Source organism: Cygnus atratus, chromosome 4, assembly GCF_013377495.2.
Source record: "Cygnus atratus isolate AKBS03 ecotype Queensland, Australia chromosome 4, CAtr_DNAZoo_HiC_assembly, whole genome shotgun sequence".
NCBI lineage: Eukaryota > Metazoa > Chordata > Aves > Anseriformes > Anatidae > Cygnus > Cygnus atratus.
The window spans coordinates 35,133,885-35,153,391 of NC_066365.1; the positions used below are offsets into that span (position 1 = coordinate 35,133,885).

Genomic DNA, 19,507 nt, shown 5'->3' on the forward strand with positions numbered 1-19,507 from the left:
ACCCTGCAATCTAATTACATTGTCACACTAATTATAGTATTTTGTATTTATATTTGACAACTTTAATTTTCTTTTCCTAGTTTACTGAAATAGCTTTCCTCTAGAGAATTTAACTTTTAGTCTAGAATTTCTCCTATTTTCTTTCAGCTAGAAAATGTACAGTAATTTAAAGAATGCCTCAGTCGCTTTGGATCCATTCTGTTCACGTCTCCACCATTAGTTTTCTGTGTGATCTTAGGCTGGTCATCTTAGTGTTCTCAGATTCTTTGTAGGAGTCCTGTTCAGCATACTGAAGTGTTTTAAAATCCGTGGATGACATTGCACCACCAAAATGCCAGGTCCTGTCTTATGAACATAAATATAGCGTGTTCATAGGTTGGGACTCTAGTTTATTTTTCTGTGGTTAGAGAACAGGAAAAGACATGTTAGGGTGAAGCTGAGACTGGAAACAGACAATAAAATCATTATCTGTTTACAAAAACAATATGATGGGTATTTGAAGTAAATTACGCTCCATAATAGAATGCAAATGCCCGTTTAATTCCTATCAAAATAGTGCCTATTCCTAAGCCCTAGAAATCAGTGTTAATAATAAGCAGTCCTATTGTGTTGGTGATATGTCCCTGATACTGTTTTAAGGGTAATTATTTATTAATATTGAATTAAGTATGCAAGCCTTTAGTTTTTTGATTTAGTCTTTTGCTGGAAATAGCCACATAAGAACAGGCAACTGATATGGGGATGAGGTTGTTAGTGGTGTAATGTGATGAAGTTAATTAAAATAATTAAAAGGAATTGTGCTGTGGCAACTGTGAAGATTTTGGCAAGTTTAGCTGTGTGTCAGCAATAAAGGGGTACTTGCGGCGTAAGTATCCAGCAAATAAGCTATGCTTCCTCCCAAAGGAAGGGAGACACTTTTATTAAGGGAAATCTGGAAGGTTGTTGAGAACAGAAATTTATTCAAGACATAGATAAAAGTTGTTTTTATGGCAACTTTGGTAGTTCTAAATCATCTACTAATGGGGAAATGAAGGTCATGTGCCACAGTGCTCGGTTTATTGTCACTGCTAAGAAAGAAGACACAGATAAACTCTGTGAAAACTCTTGTCTAGTTTGGTTCGCTGCAAGGTTGATGCTCGTGGAAGATTCCTAGACTGACATGTAAACCAGGGAGAAAGTAAGGTATGTTCTCAGGGGGCTCCTGAGCACTAGCAGCAACTCTTGTCTGCAACTGGTCAAACAAGACAAGAGATGGTTGTGAGGATTGCCCCTGCCCATGCTTTGTGGAGCAGGTAACAAAGTTGCAAGATTTAAACAGACCATTTTGAACAATAAAATGTTCAGTGTCAGCTTAATCAGTTTCATTACTGCAAAAACTAAATCAAATGTAATCTTACATATCACTTCATCAAGTGGGAAGGTTGCGCATGGAGATGTCTAATAGAAGTAGCACTGTTGAGCACAAATTCAAGCTCTTCAGAAAAATGGCCTATGTCTCTCTCTCTTAAAATTCAGCTCTTCCAACACGTAGCAACTTCTCTACTCCAGCTGCTCTCTAATTCTGCATAGGTATGGCCTCTTCATATTGCTCACTCAGTTCACTAAACCTTTTTTCTCTCAAGCTGTCTCTCTTCTGAAATATACAGGTAGAGCAGAGAGTTTTATTCTCTAACATGTGAGCACTCACCTGCACAGTTCTTGACTCTCCAACTGAACTGTGTGAATCAGTCTAAGGATGTCATTTGGGTACTTACTGGCAGGGAGTATGCCTGGAAAATGCAACCCTCCTCCAGTGGTGAATGGACTGAAGAAAAAGTTACAAGCAGGAGTTGGACTGCTTGGATGGAGGACAATCATGAAAATGTGAAACAGCACAGCAAGATAAAGTCATAAATAAACAGTACAGACCTATGCTTGGCAACTGAGCATTCATGCTGTAGCACAGATGTATTTTATATCAAGTCTTCAGCAGGAGTTTGCAGCTATCAGCAAAATTAGAAAAGATCTTTATGGCATTCCCCTACTGCTTCCTTTCTGACAGAGCTTTCTCTGCAATGTATTTTTTTTTGTTGCTGTTCATTTTCTTCCAGTTTTTTTTGGTAGTTTTTTTTTTTTTAATATATACAACTTCTGTGCCTTCATGTTGGGTTTTCTTGGGGGGGATTGGCTGGTTGGGTTGTTTTGCAAAATGCTTTGCTTTTGTCCTTGACTCGAAATCTGAATTGAGAATCTGTCTCCTGTTTTTCTGCCTGCAGGGATTCCAATGCTGAAGATAGTATTTGCAGGTTATGAGCACCTGTCCTTAATTTCTGTCCCCTTACTCATCTATCATCCTGCTCAGATTCTTCTTGGCAGTCTTTTGGTACCAACAATAAAATCTTGGATGGTTTCTAGGCAAAAGGTAAGAGTTGCTCTTTTTGATTTATAATAGAAAGTCTGCTATGAGGAAAAAAATACCTAAACACAAGTCTTAAACTCCTCAGTTTCCGTCTTGTAGGTCCCATGGTAGGGATTTTTTTTTGTTTGTTTTGTTTTGTTTTTTGTTGTTTTTTTACTTCCTATATGACAGTGATAGTCACAATAGAGTTACACTAAAAAGGATGAACTTTATCCCCCTTGTCTTTGTAAAGGTTCAAATCCAGAAGTTAGACCTTTACAGCTTGTTCCTTTCACATCAGCAAGCATTCAAATTATGAACTCAGATTATATGCAGTAAAAATGGCTCAGTGTTCAAGTAATAATCACTAATAATAAAATGAGGACCCATTGTGAATTTAATTGAAGCAGGATGAGAACTTTTTAATGGTGGTAGGTATTTTTTCTTACTTAGGTCATCCTTTACAATAGCAAGAAGTCTACAGAAGTTTGCTGCATCCCATCTCATGACAAAAATACAGCCTGGGGTAGCTTGTAGGATTATAGATTGTAACCTAGAGATTTTTGCATTGGCATCACTGATTCAAGTTGCAATTATTTCAGTACTGATTGAAGCTATTCACATCTGATGGCCATTCTGTGATTTGTATGAAATTGCAGTGGCTTCTGTCAGGTGCTCAGAACACTAGTAGCCACCTCACAGGCTAGTATTTGCAACTGATTATAGAGCTTTCTTTAATGTTTTGAGAGGATAAGGTGATGAGTGGCTGTGACAATTGAAGTAATCTTTGACAGTCATTTTAGGTGAAGGTTGAGACATATTGTGGAAAGCCTAGCTCCACCAGTCCTCTGAATTCTTCACCTGTCAGTGGTGAAGCTTTTTTGATGTCTTCTGTGTTTCCAATTTTCAGCAAAATTCAGTGGGCTGCCATTTTACTAGCTTCTCTTCAGTAAAATCACCCTGCTAACTTGAATTCTAATCCTCAAATTACTCCCTTTGTGTGGCTCCATTTTGGTTACCTGAATTATGAAAAGTGGGAAAGCTCCCAGTTTTCCAGAAATCAGATCTTGTTAAGCTATACTTAGCATCCAAAAATGGAAAATTGTGTATCATATTTAATTTTGAGATTCCATCAGTTTCACATAATGATAACTACTTAATTATCAGAATTAATTATCAGAAATAATCAGGAGACAGGTTGTTTAAAGAAAATTGCATGTTGTTCCTGAAGAATGATAGCCCAAAGTTGACGCTACCAGCGGCAGAACGATCCCTGCAATGCTGGCTTCTCTTCATTGTCTAGCTGCTCCCTGCTGCCAAGACCAGGAGTGTGGCTGGAGTTCATCCAGACCTCCCTGGTCCTCAGGGGTGGTAATGGCCTTCAAGGGCTGCTGTCAGTTGCTGCAAGTTAACACAGCCTTTAAACAGGGCATCAGAAAAGTCAGCCCAGTACTGGAGAGATTTACAGTTCACCAGCACTAGTTTCTTATTCATTAAGCTTCAAATAAACCTTCTGTGCTAATCAGACTGTAATGCTACCATAGAGCCACTTCAGGGGATTGTTGTTCTGTTGCAGCAGATTTATCAGTTGGTCTTCTGTATTATTCACAAATGTTATTTTAATTACTCTCATAAGAAAAATCAATGAGGTTGGGTCTGGTACAGTTGCAATAAGTATAACAGAAGTGAATATTGTGACTGGATAATGGTCTCCTGCTTTGAAAATAAACATGTCATCATCACCCTTGATGTTTATTTTCTATAAACACCTTGGCTTCATTTTGGCATCTCTCTTGCAGGGGGAGACGGTTATCCAGTCACAGTACTCAACTGCAGTGACATTCTTACTTAATTATGATAGTACATGTGATCTGGTTGTATGAAATTGAATTTAAATATTTAGAGGTTCATCTGCAGTACGGTATTTCTAGTTTGTAAATATGGCAGCAGAATCTGCCAAACTACAAAGTTAAAATATTGTTTCCCCAAACAAAATGTGGAATGATGTCTCTCTCCAAAGTCTCTCACTGAATAATATCCAAAAGACTAATCTCAAATGGCTAGATTTAACAATAGTTAAATGCTGGTGTTTCTGAGGGGAATATAGCCTATTTATTTTTTAAGGTTTAGATTTTTTAAAGGGTTTACATTTGTGCTAGAGTGTTTTTTCAGCAGTGCGTACAAGCTTGAAATGTACAATATTAAAGGTTAATATCTACAATAAGAAGACCCATCAGACTTATCTCTCAGACTGAAAATTGCTTGTTCAGCCAACAATCCTCCAGAAGTAAGTGTCTTGCCCATCAAGCAAATGTCAGTCTGTCAGGGCACTTCCCCCAAAAGGACATGGAAAGCAAAGGTTCCAAATTTGATGAATTTCCCTCTCAGGCCACAAGAAACACTGAGTATTTTTTGTTGAACAGCACACTAAAAGAAGGCATCCTGCACAGTGCTCACATCTGTATAAAGGAGCAGCTGAAAACCTAACCCCATTTAAGCCTGTCACACTTGCCTCCTAGGTTAGAGAGGGTGCTTCCTGCCAAACTGGAAACATGAACACCTATCATTTGAGTTGAACCTCTGTCACATACTGAGTAGTTCAGCTACCATAATTGGCTGACCCTGCCATCGCTTCAAGGTTTCTCCATGGGGTTTCTCTCTTCCTTACAAAAATGTTTGGTAAGAGCAGACTAAAGCTACAGACATTTTAAACAGGATCCTCAGGTGTCAGTCACCTGGCTTAAGATCAGCTCTGGACTTGGCTTACTCTTCCCTATCCTCAGAAAGGAAGGCGTAAACATCCAAGGTGCATGACATCCACCACTGTAACAGTGACTATGCTCTGAGCAGGCTTCGAGCCACGTGGAAGGAGGCCAGAGACCAAAAAAGTGTTTGTAGAAGTTCTCATCACAGTCTTTCCCCTGAGGAGCTCAAAGAAGCTCTTGTATCTGTGCCACAGGTGGTTTCTTGACTGGGGTCCCAACAGTTGCTTTCTAAAAGACATCTGAGACCCATCCTAGCTTCCTTCACTGGCAATCTAGCCGTGTTCCTTAAGGTTCCTCTGTTATGTCTGTCTGTATATGAGGAGGTTGTGATGGGCTATCAGAGATAAAAAGATCGTCACAAAAGAGTGGCCTATTAGCTGCAAGCTGATAACTTACCATCCCAGAAGTACATGGAGCATTTTGTCTCCCCCTCAATAAAAAGCTTGTCTTGTGCTGTTGATCTTCTTTTAATATAAAAAAGTGACTGTTTTTTTTCTTTCCCTGTTCACAGGCACTGAAGTTAACCAGGCAACCCAAAGTACCTGTGAAGGTATAATGATGGAGATGGCCTGTGTCACAGTGAATGTATATATGTACTATACTGTACACACAGACGATTGAGACAACTGGGTATTTGTGAATGTTGCTTCAGTGCATATTTTATTTTTATATATACATATATTATATATATATATTAAAACAATACCTGTTAAGTGCCTTACAGATGCATTTTTGGCAAAAGCATTGTTTCCAGAAGCCACTTTGTTGGTTACTGCAAGAAGTTGTACAGTATTTTGGAGTCTTTCAGTTTTTATTTTTCTAACAGAGTGAAATGAAGAGGTCATGACTAACAGCTGTTTCTTCCATTATCCCTGCTTTGATGCCAGGGTGCACCAGCTGTAAGTTTCTGTTTTAAACTAGCCAAAATGACCAGAAGCCTATCCCACTGCTGGCTTACCCTGGAGAAGAGCTTTCTTGAAGGTTTTTTTCAAGATTGACTTGAATTCCTGTGTGATTCTGTTACACTCCCTAGTCATATGACTGTGACATGCCTTTTTCTTCTGAGTTTGTGTATACTCAGCATGGGGCCATCTATTGGATAGAAGCTGAGAAGCATGAATTATTTGCATTTGTTGACACAGTTGTCTAGACATTCCTTCAAAGTTAATGGTTTCTCAGGAAAATTCTTTCAATTCCATTGTATGATATTGTGCCATTGTATATCTTAAATGCCTCATAAGCTTCTTCAAAGAAATGGTCTGGTGCTTGGGTTATGAGTGAAATATTTGTGTTTGCAGCTAGGAGATCTTTTATAATTTACCCCTGAAGAACACAAATTTTTGTTTTTCTTTCTTTTTCTTTTTGTTGTTGTTGTTCCTGTTTTTGTTTTCCTTCCCCTGGTGCAATGCACAGAGATCTGCAGTGACAGAATTTAGGATGTTAATATCGAAGCAGAGTCTTTATTGTAGTAAGCCAAGCTATGTTTTCTATATTGCTGCATTGGTAATGAATAATAGCTTGTGAGGATAAGAGTTGACAATTATTTTTTGTTGCCGATTAAAAAGATCCTTACAGTAACAAGAACACTATCTTAGCTAATTTGACAATCAGTGACAACTTTTTAGAAAATCAAATGTTACTTTTTTTAGTGAAACTATATAAAACATATACAAAATATTATTTCTAACGGGAGAGTTGAAGAGATGGGAGCACAGGCATATATTGTAAGTACCTAGCCAGCACTGCGTCTTGTCTGTGAGATTAAGATTTCAGAAGAGGACTCTGCACCAGACTCTGAGGGTTCCTATCTGCAAAAGCTGTGCTGGCAACTGTGGATAAAAACATTTAAAAGGAATGGAAGAAATTGGTCAAACGCAGATCAATGTAAGTGCAGAAATGTCATGTGTGTCACAGTTAACATTGCAGCAAATGGTGTGACTGAGCCGATCTTTAGCAGATGTAAATTATTATAGCTCTGATAAGGCTATAGGCATTTATGCAAGCTAAAGGTCTTTTTTTATGAGAATAGGCATGTGAAATTCATATCCTTTTGCCTTACTGAAAAACAAATTGTCTTTGGTTTACCTAGTGTGTTTTTTCTAGTCTGGTATTCCTGTGAACAACAGGAAAGCAGTCTGGTACCAATCATCAATGCTTTAGCTGATGGTCTGTCAGTGCAAGACTGCTCTGTAGCCATCTGTAGGAGAAACTATCAGAAGCCGACAGTGTCACCTTATTCAAAATTGTCGTCACTGATAAAACAACCACATAACAAAGGTACATGATGTGGTAATAAGCTGAATTCTTTCCATTCCCTGGAGAGGAATCAAACTCTGCACACTGAGTTTGTGGGAGGGCTGAGAGACACCCACACTGTCCTCCAGGGCTGTGCTCTCTTCTCACTAGCCAGTAAAGCAAAGGACAGCAGGCAGTGAGCTCACAGTTTGGATTAGTATGTCCCTAGATGGCAGTCAGATCCACGAACAGGCTAACCTGGGAGGTAACTGGAGAGAGTAATATGCATGTTCCTGGGCCCTTTCTTAAAAATTCCTTTGTCTGTGCTTAAAAACCCTCCTTGCAGCAGAGTCCAGACTCAGGACAGCTCCTTTTTGTTTGTTATAAACCTGAACATCCAGAATGTTGTAAGGACTTAATCCCTCTGAAATTAATGTCTCTTTCCATTGGTTTTGAATGGCAAAGCAACAGTCCCAGGAAGAGTGATGGCTTTTTTTTTATATATACATACAGGACAAGTTCAAACATACAGTAATTTAGTGTGGTTGTGTGGCTCTAAATAGTCAGAACACTGCAGCTACCCTTACTGAGCTACCTCTGTGTACTGAATCTCCTACTTTCAGTACATCCAACAACTTGCTTAGATTCCACTGAAAACATCCTTTCTTTGTTAAATATTTTCTGCATTTAAGAATATTTCAGACTGTTTTAAGGTGGAGTTCTGTTAAAGCCTTTACAAAGTCATTTTTGCTTGGGGCAATGTAAATGTGTATGAGTGTTGGAGGTGTTGATCTGAAGGGCATATGAACCAAAACTGAAATACATGTTTTAAATCCATACTTAATGAAACTTAGTTATGCATATCAATCCTGTTATGTTTAAAGACTATTAAGATGTCTGTTTCTGACTTGCTATGCTGATATGTTCTTAATAAACAGAATGATTTTGAATTTAATTTTGCAAAGAGGAAAACAAGATAAAATTACTTATTGAGGTCAACGTTTTACCTCTGTTACCTATGTTTTTTTGTTTGTTTTTGTGAGTAAGCTTTTAAATTGTTTGCTTGTCCTTTAAAAAAAAAAAAAGATCTGTGAACTGTACTGAAATATTTTATGAACTAAACTTGGGGAAAGAAAGTTCTCAAAATACTGTAGATTATAATCAAATGGAAGTTAATTCATTGAGTTCCAACAATTTTTCAGTAGAGAGTTAGAAACGTTATTTTTTTTTTTAGCCTTAAATTTAACAGAGATACTTGGTATAGAACATAATCAGGCAAAACTGGTGGCAAATGAGGACTTTGTGTATAAAACATAAGGATTTTCTTGATCGTTAATACTTAGCTTTTACATATCTGTAATCCTGTCTAACGTTATCAGAGCTAAAAAAAAAAAAAAGACAATAAAACAGCACTTCAGAGTTCACTGGGAATCTTGGCACTTCGTGTTGAGTTATTCAAACATTTAATTTTCCCTTTTGTGCAGTAAATTGAGAAGCTTATGATGACCCCAGTAATAGGTCCAAGATAAATCATTTTTTACATATTTAAAATTAAGATCTTTATTTTCTGGTTGTAATTCTTCTTATATATCCTTTAGCTCGTGTGAATAGGTTATATGACAGAAAAGCCACAGTCTCAGCAGAAGCTGGGCAGTTGTGCTTGTTCACGGACCAAAAGGAGAGTAATCTAGCAGTTTAGTTTTACAGAAGTAGTCCCCTTAGTTATTCTAGCAGTCAGAGAAAGAGGAACTTTTATTTGTGTATGGTTTTCTGTGAAAATATCTTGACAGCAGGAGGTTAGAAGGAAAGATGAAATATTGTCTGTCTGCAAGCACTTTTATTTATGTGTAAGTGCATACGTGCATAAAATATGAGCAGTTACATATGTAGAAATACTAGAAAGGCCCAAGTCCCTGGTATACATTTTTTGCAAGTTTGCATATGGAGAAAGAGAGACTTTTTTTTTGCTGTTATTCTGACATTAAAAATGAAATTTCAGACACCAAATTGTCTTTTGTATTGAATCGTAATCTTATACAGAACCTTTACAGCAGATGATCACGGCATTGTATTTGTAAACTGTGGACTATTTTGCACTTAAATAGATGTTGATGCATTTGGGAATTACAACAGAGTAAGAGGCTAAATCACGGTTTCACCATTCTGTTATAATCCTAATGTGTTTATATTACTATTATTATAAAGTGCCAGAAACACACAGAGACCTTTGCAAACACGTTAAATAGACAAGAGACTAAATTCTGTCCTTGGTTACACTTGGACATCTCCAGTGAAAAGGCTGTTAAGCTGTGGAGTAGTCTCCCAAGGGAAGCTGTTTGAAAAGCCTTGCCATAGTTCTAACAATGCTCTGTGATAATGTAGCCTATGCAGAGTGTTAAATAAAGAGTATTTTATGTTTTATATTTGATGGCCTGCTCTTTCCAGCATGTAACAAACCTAATCTCTTTTGTCCCTATTTCTGGGTAGCCCCAGTCTCCCAGACCAAAAGTACGGCATCTTACTGGCGCGATGTCTGAAGAGGGAGATTGTCCCCTCTTTGCAGTTTTCTTCTGTGAACCACGTATCACTTGCGATCATTAGACTGTGAGCTCTTTTGAGGAGGCATTCTGAATTCATTTTTTTTGAAATTTGTATGTACAGTTACTCTACAATTCTCATTCAGCAGAGAACACCCTACCCGATGGTAAGTAATCGTGAGTAGTAGGAACAAGTACTATTCAGTGGGTGTAGATTGCAGGAGTAGAAAAGGAAATGCCAGGAAATAGAGGTGCAAGGCATTGCTACGGACAGGTCTGCTTCATTCTGGAATGTAGAGCTGTAGCAGAGGTCACAAAATCAGCCTCTAAATTGTTCTTTTGCCAGAAAGGTGGAGAGTGAGATCTTCAGTGAGAAGTGAAATTAAATTTGCTAGTGATTAAAAGGACAAGAGAGATGTGTTGGAAGCAATTGGTGCCAATGAGGCCTCTCAGCTGCTCCCCCTAAGCAAATTGCAGTCTCAGTGGAATATCGGCTTCTCAGTCCATCAAATTGCAGTAATCAAGTCTGGAGCTGATGGGAGCATGAGTCACCACTTAATTTTCTCATCAGTGGAGGCCAAGTTTTCAAAATATTTTTAGATGCATTTCTGTAGAGATTTCTGCCAGCCAGTGACCTATAAGAGTGACAAGGAAATGAGCAATAACTGCTCTTGAATCACACTCTGCTCCCTGCTACCTACCCTGCTGACTGCTGTTTTGAGCATGGAGGGCAGGTAGACTGAAGGCCTTTGTCATCATTGTGCAGAAAAGAGCCCCACTGAGTTGATCCCAACATCAGCATTCCTTAAGTGAAATACTGTTCCTAGATTTCAGTATTTCTCCTGAAGTTGGGCTCAGCTCACCTAAGGAAAAAAAAATACAAAAGTCAGTGCAAGCTCTTACTGAAAAGCAATATAATAAAGGAGAACTACATGGCTATTAAAATAACTTATTTAACTCTTAACATATCTGATAGGTCCAAATCAGTTCTGGCTCTGTGTTGCTAGCCCAGACTGGAAGCAAGCAAGAGATTAGGAACTCGTTGTTATCCGTGCTCAGAGAGACAGCCAATACTTCGTAGCCGCAGCACACAGAAGAGGCCGTCTGTCTCCAAGGCATCCTGTGCGGGTGCATATTGTCTGATCTTTACCTGTGTTCAGAGGTGCCGCCTGGCAAAACCATTTTTCACCCAGTGAAGAAGAAAAAACCCTCTCTGGACAGCATCAGCCATGGGTGGTCTCCAGTGAGTATAATTGTAATGAAATCAAAGGCTTGCAGATGTCAGCATGCAGATGTTCATCTCTGTAAGAGAAAAATTACTATTTATGGTCAGTTTTCTTATGAGATGGTTCCAAATTCTCAAGGAAATCAACTCTTAACAGGAAGAAAATGGGCTGCCTTGAAGGAAAGATGATTTCATTGATATGATTTAAAAAATTATGGAGGTCATGTGAGAACTGGCCTTTTGCCAGAGGAATTGTGGAAAATAAAATTTGAGAGTCCCGTGACAATAATTGGGTATGAAATTCTATTGACAAAAGCTTTTACAATTCTGTGCTCTGTCCATTCCTTAGCATTGTGACTGCAGTCCTTCCCAATCAGCATCCTTTGTCTGCTGTACAGCCCATACCCGATGTTCCAAAATTGTGTCTCATTTCCTGGGGCCTTCCCCATGTAGTTCTGCATCTCACCAGTAGTGCTTGATGACATCTGCAATAGCATGTCTTTTTTTTTCCCCTGTCTCTTCAACGTAACACTGAAGAACTTCAGACATGCAAATTCCAATTCCTATGTTTTTCATCAGGACTCGCAGCCCCCCTGTGCCACAGTGCCGGCACGCGTGTGGGCCTGCACCTGGCTGTCGGATCTACTGCGGTGGCTGCTGCTCTGTCGGGCAGTGCCACCTTTGCTGATTGTTTTCTTTAGCCTTGGTGGCAATCTAGGCTGTATATATAAATAGCTGCTAAAGCTAAAGGATTCTGGAAAAATTGCATCTCAGTCGGGGATCAAAGGATTCTCTAGGAAATAAATCCAGAGTCAAGATAACACTTTTCCAAGAGCAGAGTCTAACCCTCCTCTGCGTTCTTAGCTGTCCGATGCAACGTAGCGTTGCTGTAAAATGAGCGGGATTCAAGTCTGGATTGATGCCCCAGAGCCAAAGCCTCCACCCAGTGTTGGTGCTGATGGCAGTATGGAAAATGTATGTATCAATTACGGTGTGATATATTTTGCCAAGATCTTCAGCAAATCGTTGCCTGCTCTGTTTCATGATGTTGTTTTAAATTAGAATCATTTCAGTAGGAACTCAATATTTATAACAATTACAAAGAATCTTTTTTATCAGTGAAATATTTTATATATTTCTATTTCAGATTGTCTGAAAAATAAACTGTAATTTCCAAATAGTAGCTCAGGAGTCAGAAAGGTGCCTGTACAGTATTGACTCATGCATTCACTCTGCCCCTTCCCCAGAGCGCATGTACAGCCTTTCAAGTACTCGCAGAGTTGTCTGAAGTGCCCTTTAGGAAAATGGTATAACATCTCTGTTTAGGTCCAATTCCTCGATAAATAAAATATATCCCAGAGGCATAATATAGTGTACTAAAAATAAAAGTATGACAATTTCAGCCAGCTATTAGCTGTTACAAACAGTAACTGTTTGATGCAGCTCATGGAGTGTTAACATGGGAAGTCTGTGTCTTTTCAGCTCAGCTGCCTACGAGCATCAAGCACGGCTCTTTCCCCAAGCCAGAGTCAAATCCCACAGCCACATTAACAGCAACGTGGGAGCAGTACTTCCCCAGCGCGCTCGTATTTGTGCCACCCTGTGTTTACAAACTCCTCTCCTTCTGGCCCTTCCCAATGTAAAAACATCGCCGAGTTGTGATACATGAGGTGTTTGTGAGTCAGCGGAACAGAAGTGCTGCAGTCTGTGGAGTCTTCGACCTGATCATGTTTCAGATCGGGTAGAGTGTATTTGTGATGCACGGCACTAATGCATAGCCTCTTCACTTATGAAAGGCATAAAGAGCTGTGTGTTGTTATACAGTCATATATAAACATGCCCAAATAATCTCATTTAAAGTATCTAACAGGGCATTGTTCTAAAAACAGCAAAATTCAAATCTTACTGGTACCATTCCTGGGCAGATTTTTAGGTAACTTTTTTTTTTTTTTTTAAGTAAGGTGCATATTGCATGTAGAAAAACTACCCTCCCAGTGTAACAGTATGTGCATTAAACCACTACCTTATATGTTCTGTAATTTAAAATTTCGCATGTATATAAGAAGTTTTGCTTGTCTAGCTATTATTTTTGTCAGCAAACTCTCTCTGGTAATTCATCCCATTTGAATTTTTAGCTTTGGCTTATAAATAAATATGCTCCAGTGTACTGCAAGCAGCAGCTTTCTGTGTTTAAAAATTAAATTTTGTGAGAAATTTCAATGCATTTTTCAATATCAGTGAAAATATTCACAATTTAGTTTGTTAAGATGGTATAGCAGTGTTGTTTGAATAGCTGCTGTTTGGAACGTGTTTGAATTTTTTTCAGAAGCCCAAATTTAGGGGTTTATTGTCTTAGTAACAAAATGTTTGCTCTGAACAAAATCCCAGAAGCACAATACATTAGCAGAGAGAAAAGAGTATTTATAGCCAATAATTCAGCTGAACTCTTTTATAAATTATGACTGTAAAGAAAGACAAAAGGGTGCCTTTTTAAAACCTTTTGGCAGCTTCTGGTTCCAGCGATGCTGAGTAAGGTAAGTAATGTTCTTTTGATTAACAGTCAAGCCTTGAGTGGTTTTCGTTTTAAAAAGTCTTTATTAAGCTTTTTTCTCAGTCATCTTTTTTGTTCTGTTTTGAATGGAGTTCCATCTGAAGAAAACTTCCCATGACTTTTTAGCCTGCATTAAATTCACGCTGACAGATGAGAATTATTATTAATTTGCTCCAGAAAGAATTAACAGGCCGTGCCAAATAAATCCACTAAGTGTGCTATTCATCTCTTGTGCGTATTATAGCTTAAAACTCATGACAGTGGTGCTGTAAAAATCAAAAGTCAAGTCAGTACTTTGACCTGAAGTGAAGAGACGGGCTTGGACTGAGGGTTGTCTGGGGCCTTAATTTTGTGTTGGTGGGTCAGCCTGGACTCTTGGTCTCTAGGAATGAATTTGTGCCTTCAACCTGTGCCTGGTTTAACAGGGTTGAGCCCCGGGGAGGCGCCAGGTGAGCCAGGGCTCCGCGCCCCTCGCCGGGGGCTCCCCATGGGCTCGGTGCCGGCGGGCGGAAGACCACAGGGGGACCGGGCTGCGGGCCGGGCCGGGCCGGGCCGGGCCGGGCCGGGCCGGGCCGGAGGAGCCGCCGCCGCCATCGGCGGGACAAGGCTGCCCCCTGGCGGCGCCGCGGGGCCGCGCAGGCCGGGCCCGGGGGTCGGTGAAAAAAACCTTGCACAGCGCCCACCTCTCCGTGTGCCCCTCCACCATCGCCGGCCGCAGGTGGGCCCTTGTTCCAGGGTGGGTTTTTGCCCATCCTCACGTTCACACCTTCGCTAACTTTCTTGTTCTCTCGTAACAGGTAGCTGAGAGGGCATGCGGCTGGGTGAGCAGTGTTTTTTGAGGTTCATCCCTAATTCTGGTGTGTGCACCCGATAACTGGCTTGCTTCAAACAACAGAAGAGCTACACAGATCAAACGTCCGAGTGAAGCAAGAGTCAAACAGGTACTCTGTTATTTTTATTGCAATAGCGTTAGGTGTTACAGCCCAGATCTGAGCCCTGCTGCGCTAGATGCTAGAAGTGGAAAATGTTCTCATTACCAGGGTGCGCAGACTGTCACAGAAGTGAGCATGAAAGCCTGCACAAGCATTTTTCTAGGTCACTTTTACCTCTGTTAGAAATAAATAGGAAATATACATAAGGTGGCAATCACAGTCTTACTTTAATTTCTTTCTAGTTTGAAAAGATACGCATGAGAAGCTTTCATAAAACGCTTTTTAAAAGGCTAGAAACTAGCTTGTGAGTGCATTTTCCTTCTCTTGTGCACTGTACACATATGTCTTGCAGTAGATGCAAGTGCCAGTCGCATCCACAGTAAGGCTGGAAACAAAATGTTTGCAGCTTGTTTGGCCAAGAGCTAGAGAGTTATGCCAGAGTTTCTGCGTGACACACTGCCCACTTAATTGGCCGGGTGTATGAAAGGAACATGCTATGCTTTCCCCACAGGAGAGTTTCTCTTATTTGTTGTTGTATCTTTAACCCTTCCCAGCAAATTTCAGCACAAAGGGTTGGTCTGCCTGCCATGTCTATTAACAGCATAGAAGATCACAGTTAACTTGTCTGACATGTAGTGTTTGTGCTACATTAAGCTTTGGGAATTACTGGTGACATTTTACTTGACTGGGTTAAATATTTTTCCACTTTGGGCCATGTGTTTGCATAATAAAGATCAGCAAGTCATATCTTCTGTGTTTCCCTCTATACCAACAGCATAATGTCCTTGGTACCTGGACACCACTTCCTAATGTACATCAGTGTACACTGATATACAGCAAGTCTGATCTTTGACTTGCCTTTGAAATAGGGACACATTTTCTGAACAACAAATTATGCTTTGACATTAGAAGGTGGCAATCTGTAATGGATATTGCAATCTGAAGATTCAAAGAGACTATCTGTGATCTTTGTCCTTAGCCTAGTAAGCTGGAGTCTCTCTTCCCTTCTGCACATTATTTGATTGTAGTACATAACCTTGGGATGTACTAATAATCATTAGTCAGAGCTGATACATCCTTTACGGACCTGCCCTGCTAAGAAAAGGAGATGTTCTCTAGAACAGCAGTAAATCAGCAAAACATGCACTTAAATATACAGTAAAATGTGGTTTGAGACATGATCCTTCATACATCATATAACAAAATGGTTTACTGAGAGAGTCACGCATACACTAATGAGAAAAGAGCACTTCTGCAATGAGACGTGAAAGGGGGAAATGATTCAGTGGTGGGAGGGAGGCTGGGGAGAGGTTCCAGATAAGCTCATGGTCCAAGGTGGTTGTGACTCCCCAAATCCTGCAGGAGAGCTGCGTGGGAAGGCGCTTCTCTGCTCTGCTGATGCGGTACCTGGGAGGAAATGGCAGGGAAAGGGGAGGGAAATGATAGGAAGGGAGCATTACAGAGCTGCTCAGGCTTGTTGACTTTCAGACTAAGCTCGAGGCAGTGGAGGGGGTCTGGCTTATCAGGAGGAATGGCGGGGCTGTTCTGCTGTTCACCAGCTGGGTAGGTCAAATCACTACTTTGTCAGGGTTTTTGTGGCTGGTAAGCAGATATCTTTTTGCAGTTGAATGCTGCAAGAAATCATTAAAGCATCTCCCCTTTTTACAGGCATTGTTAGTTAAATCTGAGCGAATAAACAATACATACATCTGCAGACCAAGGAGATGGCTGAAGCACAGGTGAACCCACAGAGGTGAGAGAGAAGTCAAAACCTCACCCCTCAGCAAGGCAGCTAATGTCACCTCTCCCCGTGCTCAGTTTGTTGTGGGGACGTGCTGAATGTTTTAGCCTCTGGGTTCCTGGCCTAGCTGCTTTGCCTCCCTTAGTTTATGTGGTCTCCAGTAGTTGCAGAAACTATGCCAAAAGAGCTGGCCAAGCCATCCTGCCAGATCTCCGTAACACCTAGGGCCTCTCCCAGCTCTACTCTGTGGAGAGCACTGCCTCCGTTGAGAACAGAGCTTGCAGAGGTTCACCTGAGCTCGCACATCCCTGGTGACTGCTGCAGCTGGGCCCACAGGGGTGGGCATTAGGTTTCACGCTTGGGGCCTGGGCTTCCAAAAGTGTTGATGGAAGAGCTCCCGTTTACCTCAACAAAGGAGAGCTTCCACACTTGGGCTTTCCCCGTGAGTCTCGTCACCCATTCTGGAGCTGACAAAAGTAGTGCATGTTTGGCTTTTTTGCTCACGAGTGACAATTCAACCAGTGCAGGAAATGTCCATGATGACTTAACCAAGCTTTGGGCCAAACGCTCTGCTTAATGTAACCTCTCTGCACTACGTTTAATGCCACTAATGTATTGGAGGGCTGCCATCCTCTGCTAACTGGAGTTGGGTCAGGAATCTTTTAATAGAGCAGATGCAGTGTAGTGTGAGACAACATCATCTCCCAGACAGAGGGGAACAGAGTCACGGAAGGGCTTGATCCAAACTGGTGTTGATACCTTGAAAAAGCAATAAGAATCAGTAAGTGATGGTGTTACATGTTCAATACACAGGATTGATGATTTGGGGGCAGTGCTTGCTTTTTTCTTTTTTTCTTTTTTTTTTAATGAAGCAGGGAGAAAGTGGGAATCACAGTGACACAAGATGGGAAAATGAGTATGCAAGTAAGGGAGCGATAAATGGACATGTCCATAGAGTAGTTATTTCTAAAACTTTTTTTTTTCTTTTTTTTTAAATTAGGACACCTTATACATCATAACAACAGCAACAGTATTTCAGCCATAGGATTTTTCGCTGCTAAAACTGTGTTTCATGCCTGTTCAATTGGTGGGGAGACAGACTTAGGATGGGTGTGAATTAAAGCTGAATGGAAGCTCCTCTGACACCTTCTGTCAGCAATTCAGACAAAGCACTGTCACTTGGCTGAGGGATGGTGGCCTCACGTGGGCCACAGACTACTTCAGGCTGACCTGCAGCGGAGGAACTGAGATCCCCCACTGTTGAAATAAAGTCAACAGACTGACTGCATTTGTGACCAACACAGTCATACACCCAGAAAGGGAAATTCTTTCACTTCTCACTCTATTAAGTATTAGAATGGTTTGTGTCTTTCTCTCCCTACGTCTGACTTTTTTTTTCACTTAAACTTGCTACAAATATGAGCACAGGTTAATTTCACTAAAAGGTGAGTTACTTAAGAATGTGGGGCATTTGAATGATTGACCTTTTAATAAATTATTGTTCGTGTTTTTAGCAGCATTAAGAAGAGATAATACCTCTATCCCTCTTGCCATGGCAACTACAATAAGCGAAACATCATTCAGAATAAAGAAAAAAACGCAAGCACTTTCAGTCTCAGCCAAGTCCACAAAGTAGCAGAACTCGTTACTAATTCAAAGGAGATGTGTCCCTCAGAACACAACATTACTGTTTTTACTACTAATAATACTAGAGCTGCATAAATTTAACAGAAGGTAGCGTTTGGCAGGAGGCAAGAGTAGCACTGAAGTGCTACTATCCTAATCAAACATCTCCCTCTTTCAGACTGAGGCCTTCATTTTCTGCAATCAATCTGGTAAGAAGCAGTGCTGGATTATAGGGAAAGTGCTGGGGAGAAGAAGGGTACAGTTTTCAAGCTGTACCAGTCTGATAACATTAAACCTAGAGAGAAAGTGGAAGAGGACATAGGTATTTGTAATTTATTTATAAACAACTATGCCTTCATGAGAAACTTCTTAAAATAATATGTGATAGTTCTTTAAATATTAAAGAGTTTGTTGGCCTATTTTCTCAGTTAATTAGGAATTTTTTGGCTGCATTAACAATGAATTAAATGCAGTCTGCTTCAGTCACTAGACAGTTCAGCAACACTGAGATAGAGAAACATGATTTCTTTCTAAAGCATGACATAGGAGGCGAACTTCATTGTGTGTGTCTAGACTTGTGCTTAAAAAACTATAAAGTTCCTAGTAGCTAGTGCTTAAACTGGACTTACTGAACATAAAAGCATTCACCTAACACCCTTTGGAGTCCTGAAACAAATGTATTTTCAATTACAGCACTGCCCCTAACCTTGGCTACTCTGCAGTAGAAGTGCCCCGGTGCAGCCACCCTTCTCATCAAAGTGCGGTGGTTAAGACTACCCAGGTCATCTCTGCAAGCCACATTGGTGAGTACATTTATTTTCTTACTCATTTATTTTATTGTTACTTGACAGAAATTTGGCCACATAGGGACTGTGAGGCTTCATGGTGCTAATCACAATGCAGCAGTATGGTCAGAAACGAGCTCTTCCTCAAGATGGAAGTCTCTATTAGCAAAAGATGTGCTGTGTTACCCTGCAGGGGTCTGAACAGGAGATCATATGTTTCCACTGAAGTCAGTGGCAGTGCAAAGGAGTAAGTGAGAGCAGAGCACTGTGATTATCAAGCATGAAGATGGCCAGCTAGCTGGAGATGGCCACAGTGTCCTGCTGACAGAGTTGTCTGGTCTCCCCATCGTCGGGAAGGAAGTGTAAGCCGTCAAGATCCCGTCAGTATCTGCTTAGCTTGGTGGGGCAGGAGTATTGCAGGCTGTGAAATAAGTTGCAGCACCAAGGTTTAAGTCTGTTCTGCATTACACAGCTCAGGGGACCACATAGCCCCTGCGCCATAGCAAAGGACACCAGAAGAGGGGATCACTGCTCTCTGAAAGGCTCTTAAGTTTACATCTCAGGAGGATTATTGTCAGGATTACTTCTTGCTCTTTTAAGGCTTCAGTAAAACAAATCTTTGCCCTTGTCTTCATCACCTTTCCTTCTTGGAACGTGTCAAGGGTCTTCATGTTTTCCGAGGGCTGTTTTAGTGCCCTCCTGCAGAAAATCACAAGGTCGGAGGGAAGTTTGC

General features: G+C 40.5%; 1 protein-coding gene across 5 annotated transcripts in view; it reads left to right on the plus strand.

Annotated features, from left to right (window-relative positions):
- Positions 1–9,731, plus strand: part of SLC10A7 (solute carrier family 10 member 7) — a 148,642-nt gene extending 138,911 nt beyond the window's left edge. For 3 of the 5 annotated variants that reach the window (XR_007708165.1, XM_050710242.1, XM_035549923.2), the window contains 2 exons: positions 2,256–2,401; positions 5,654–9,731. Coding sequence is in view for 4 of the 5 variants with exons in the window: in XM_050710242.1 (XP_050566199.1) it covers positions 2,256–2,401; positions 5,654–5,698 (191 nt within the window). In the remaining variant the exon portion in view is untranslated. The remainder of the gene's footprint in view (positions 1–2,255; positions 2,402–5,653) is intronic. The other 2 variants (XM_035549912.2, XM_050710241.1) reach the window with 2 other exon arrangements.
- The last annotated feature ends 9,776 nt before the right edge of the window (positions 9,732–19,507 follow it).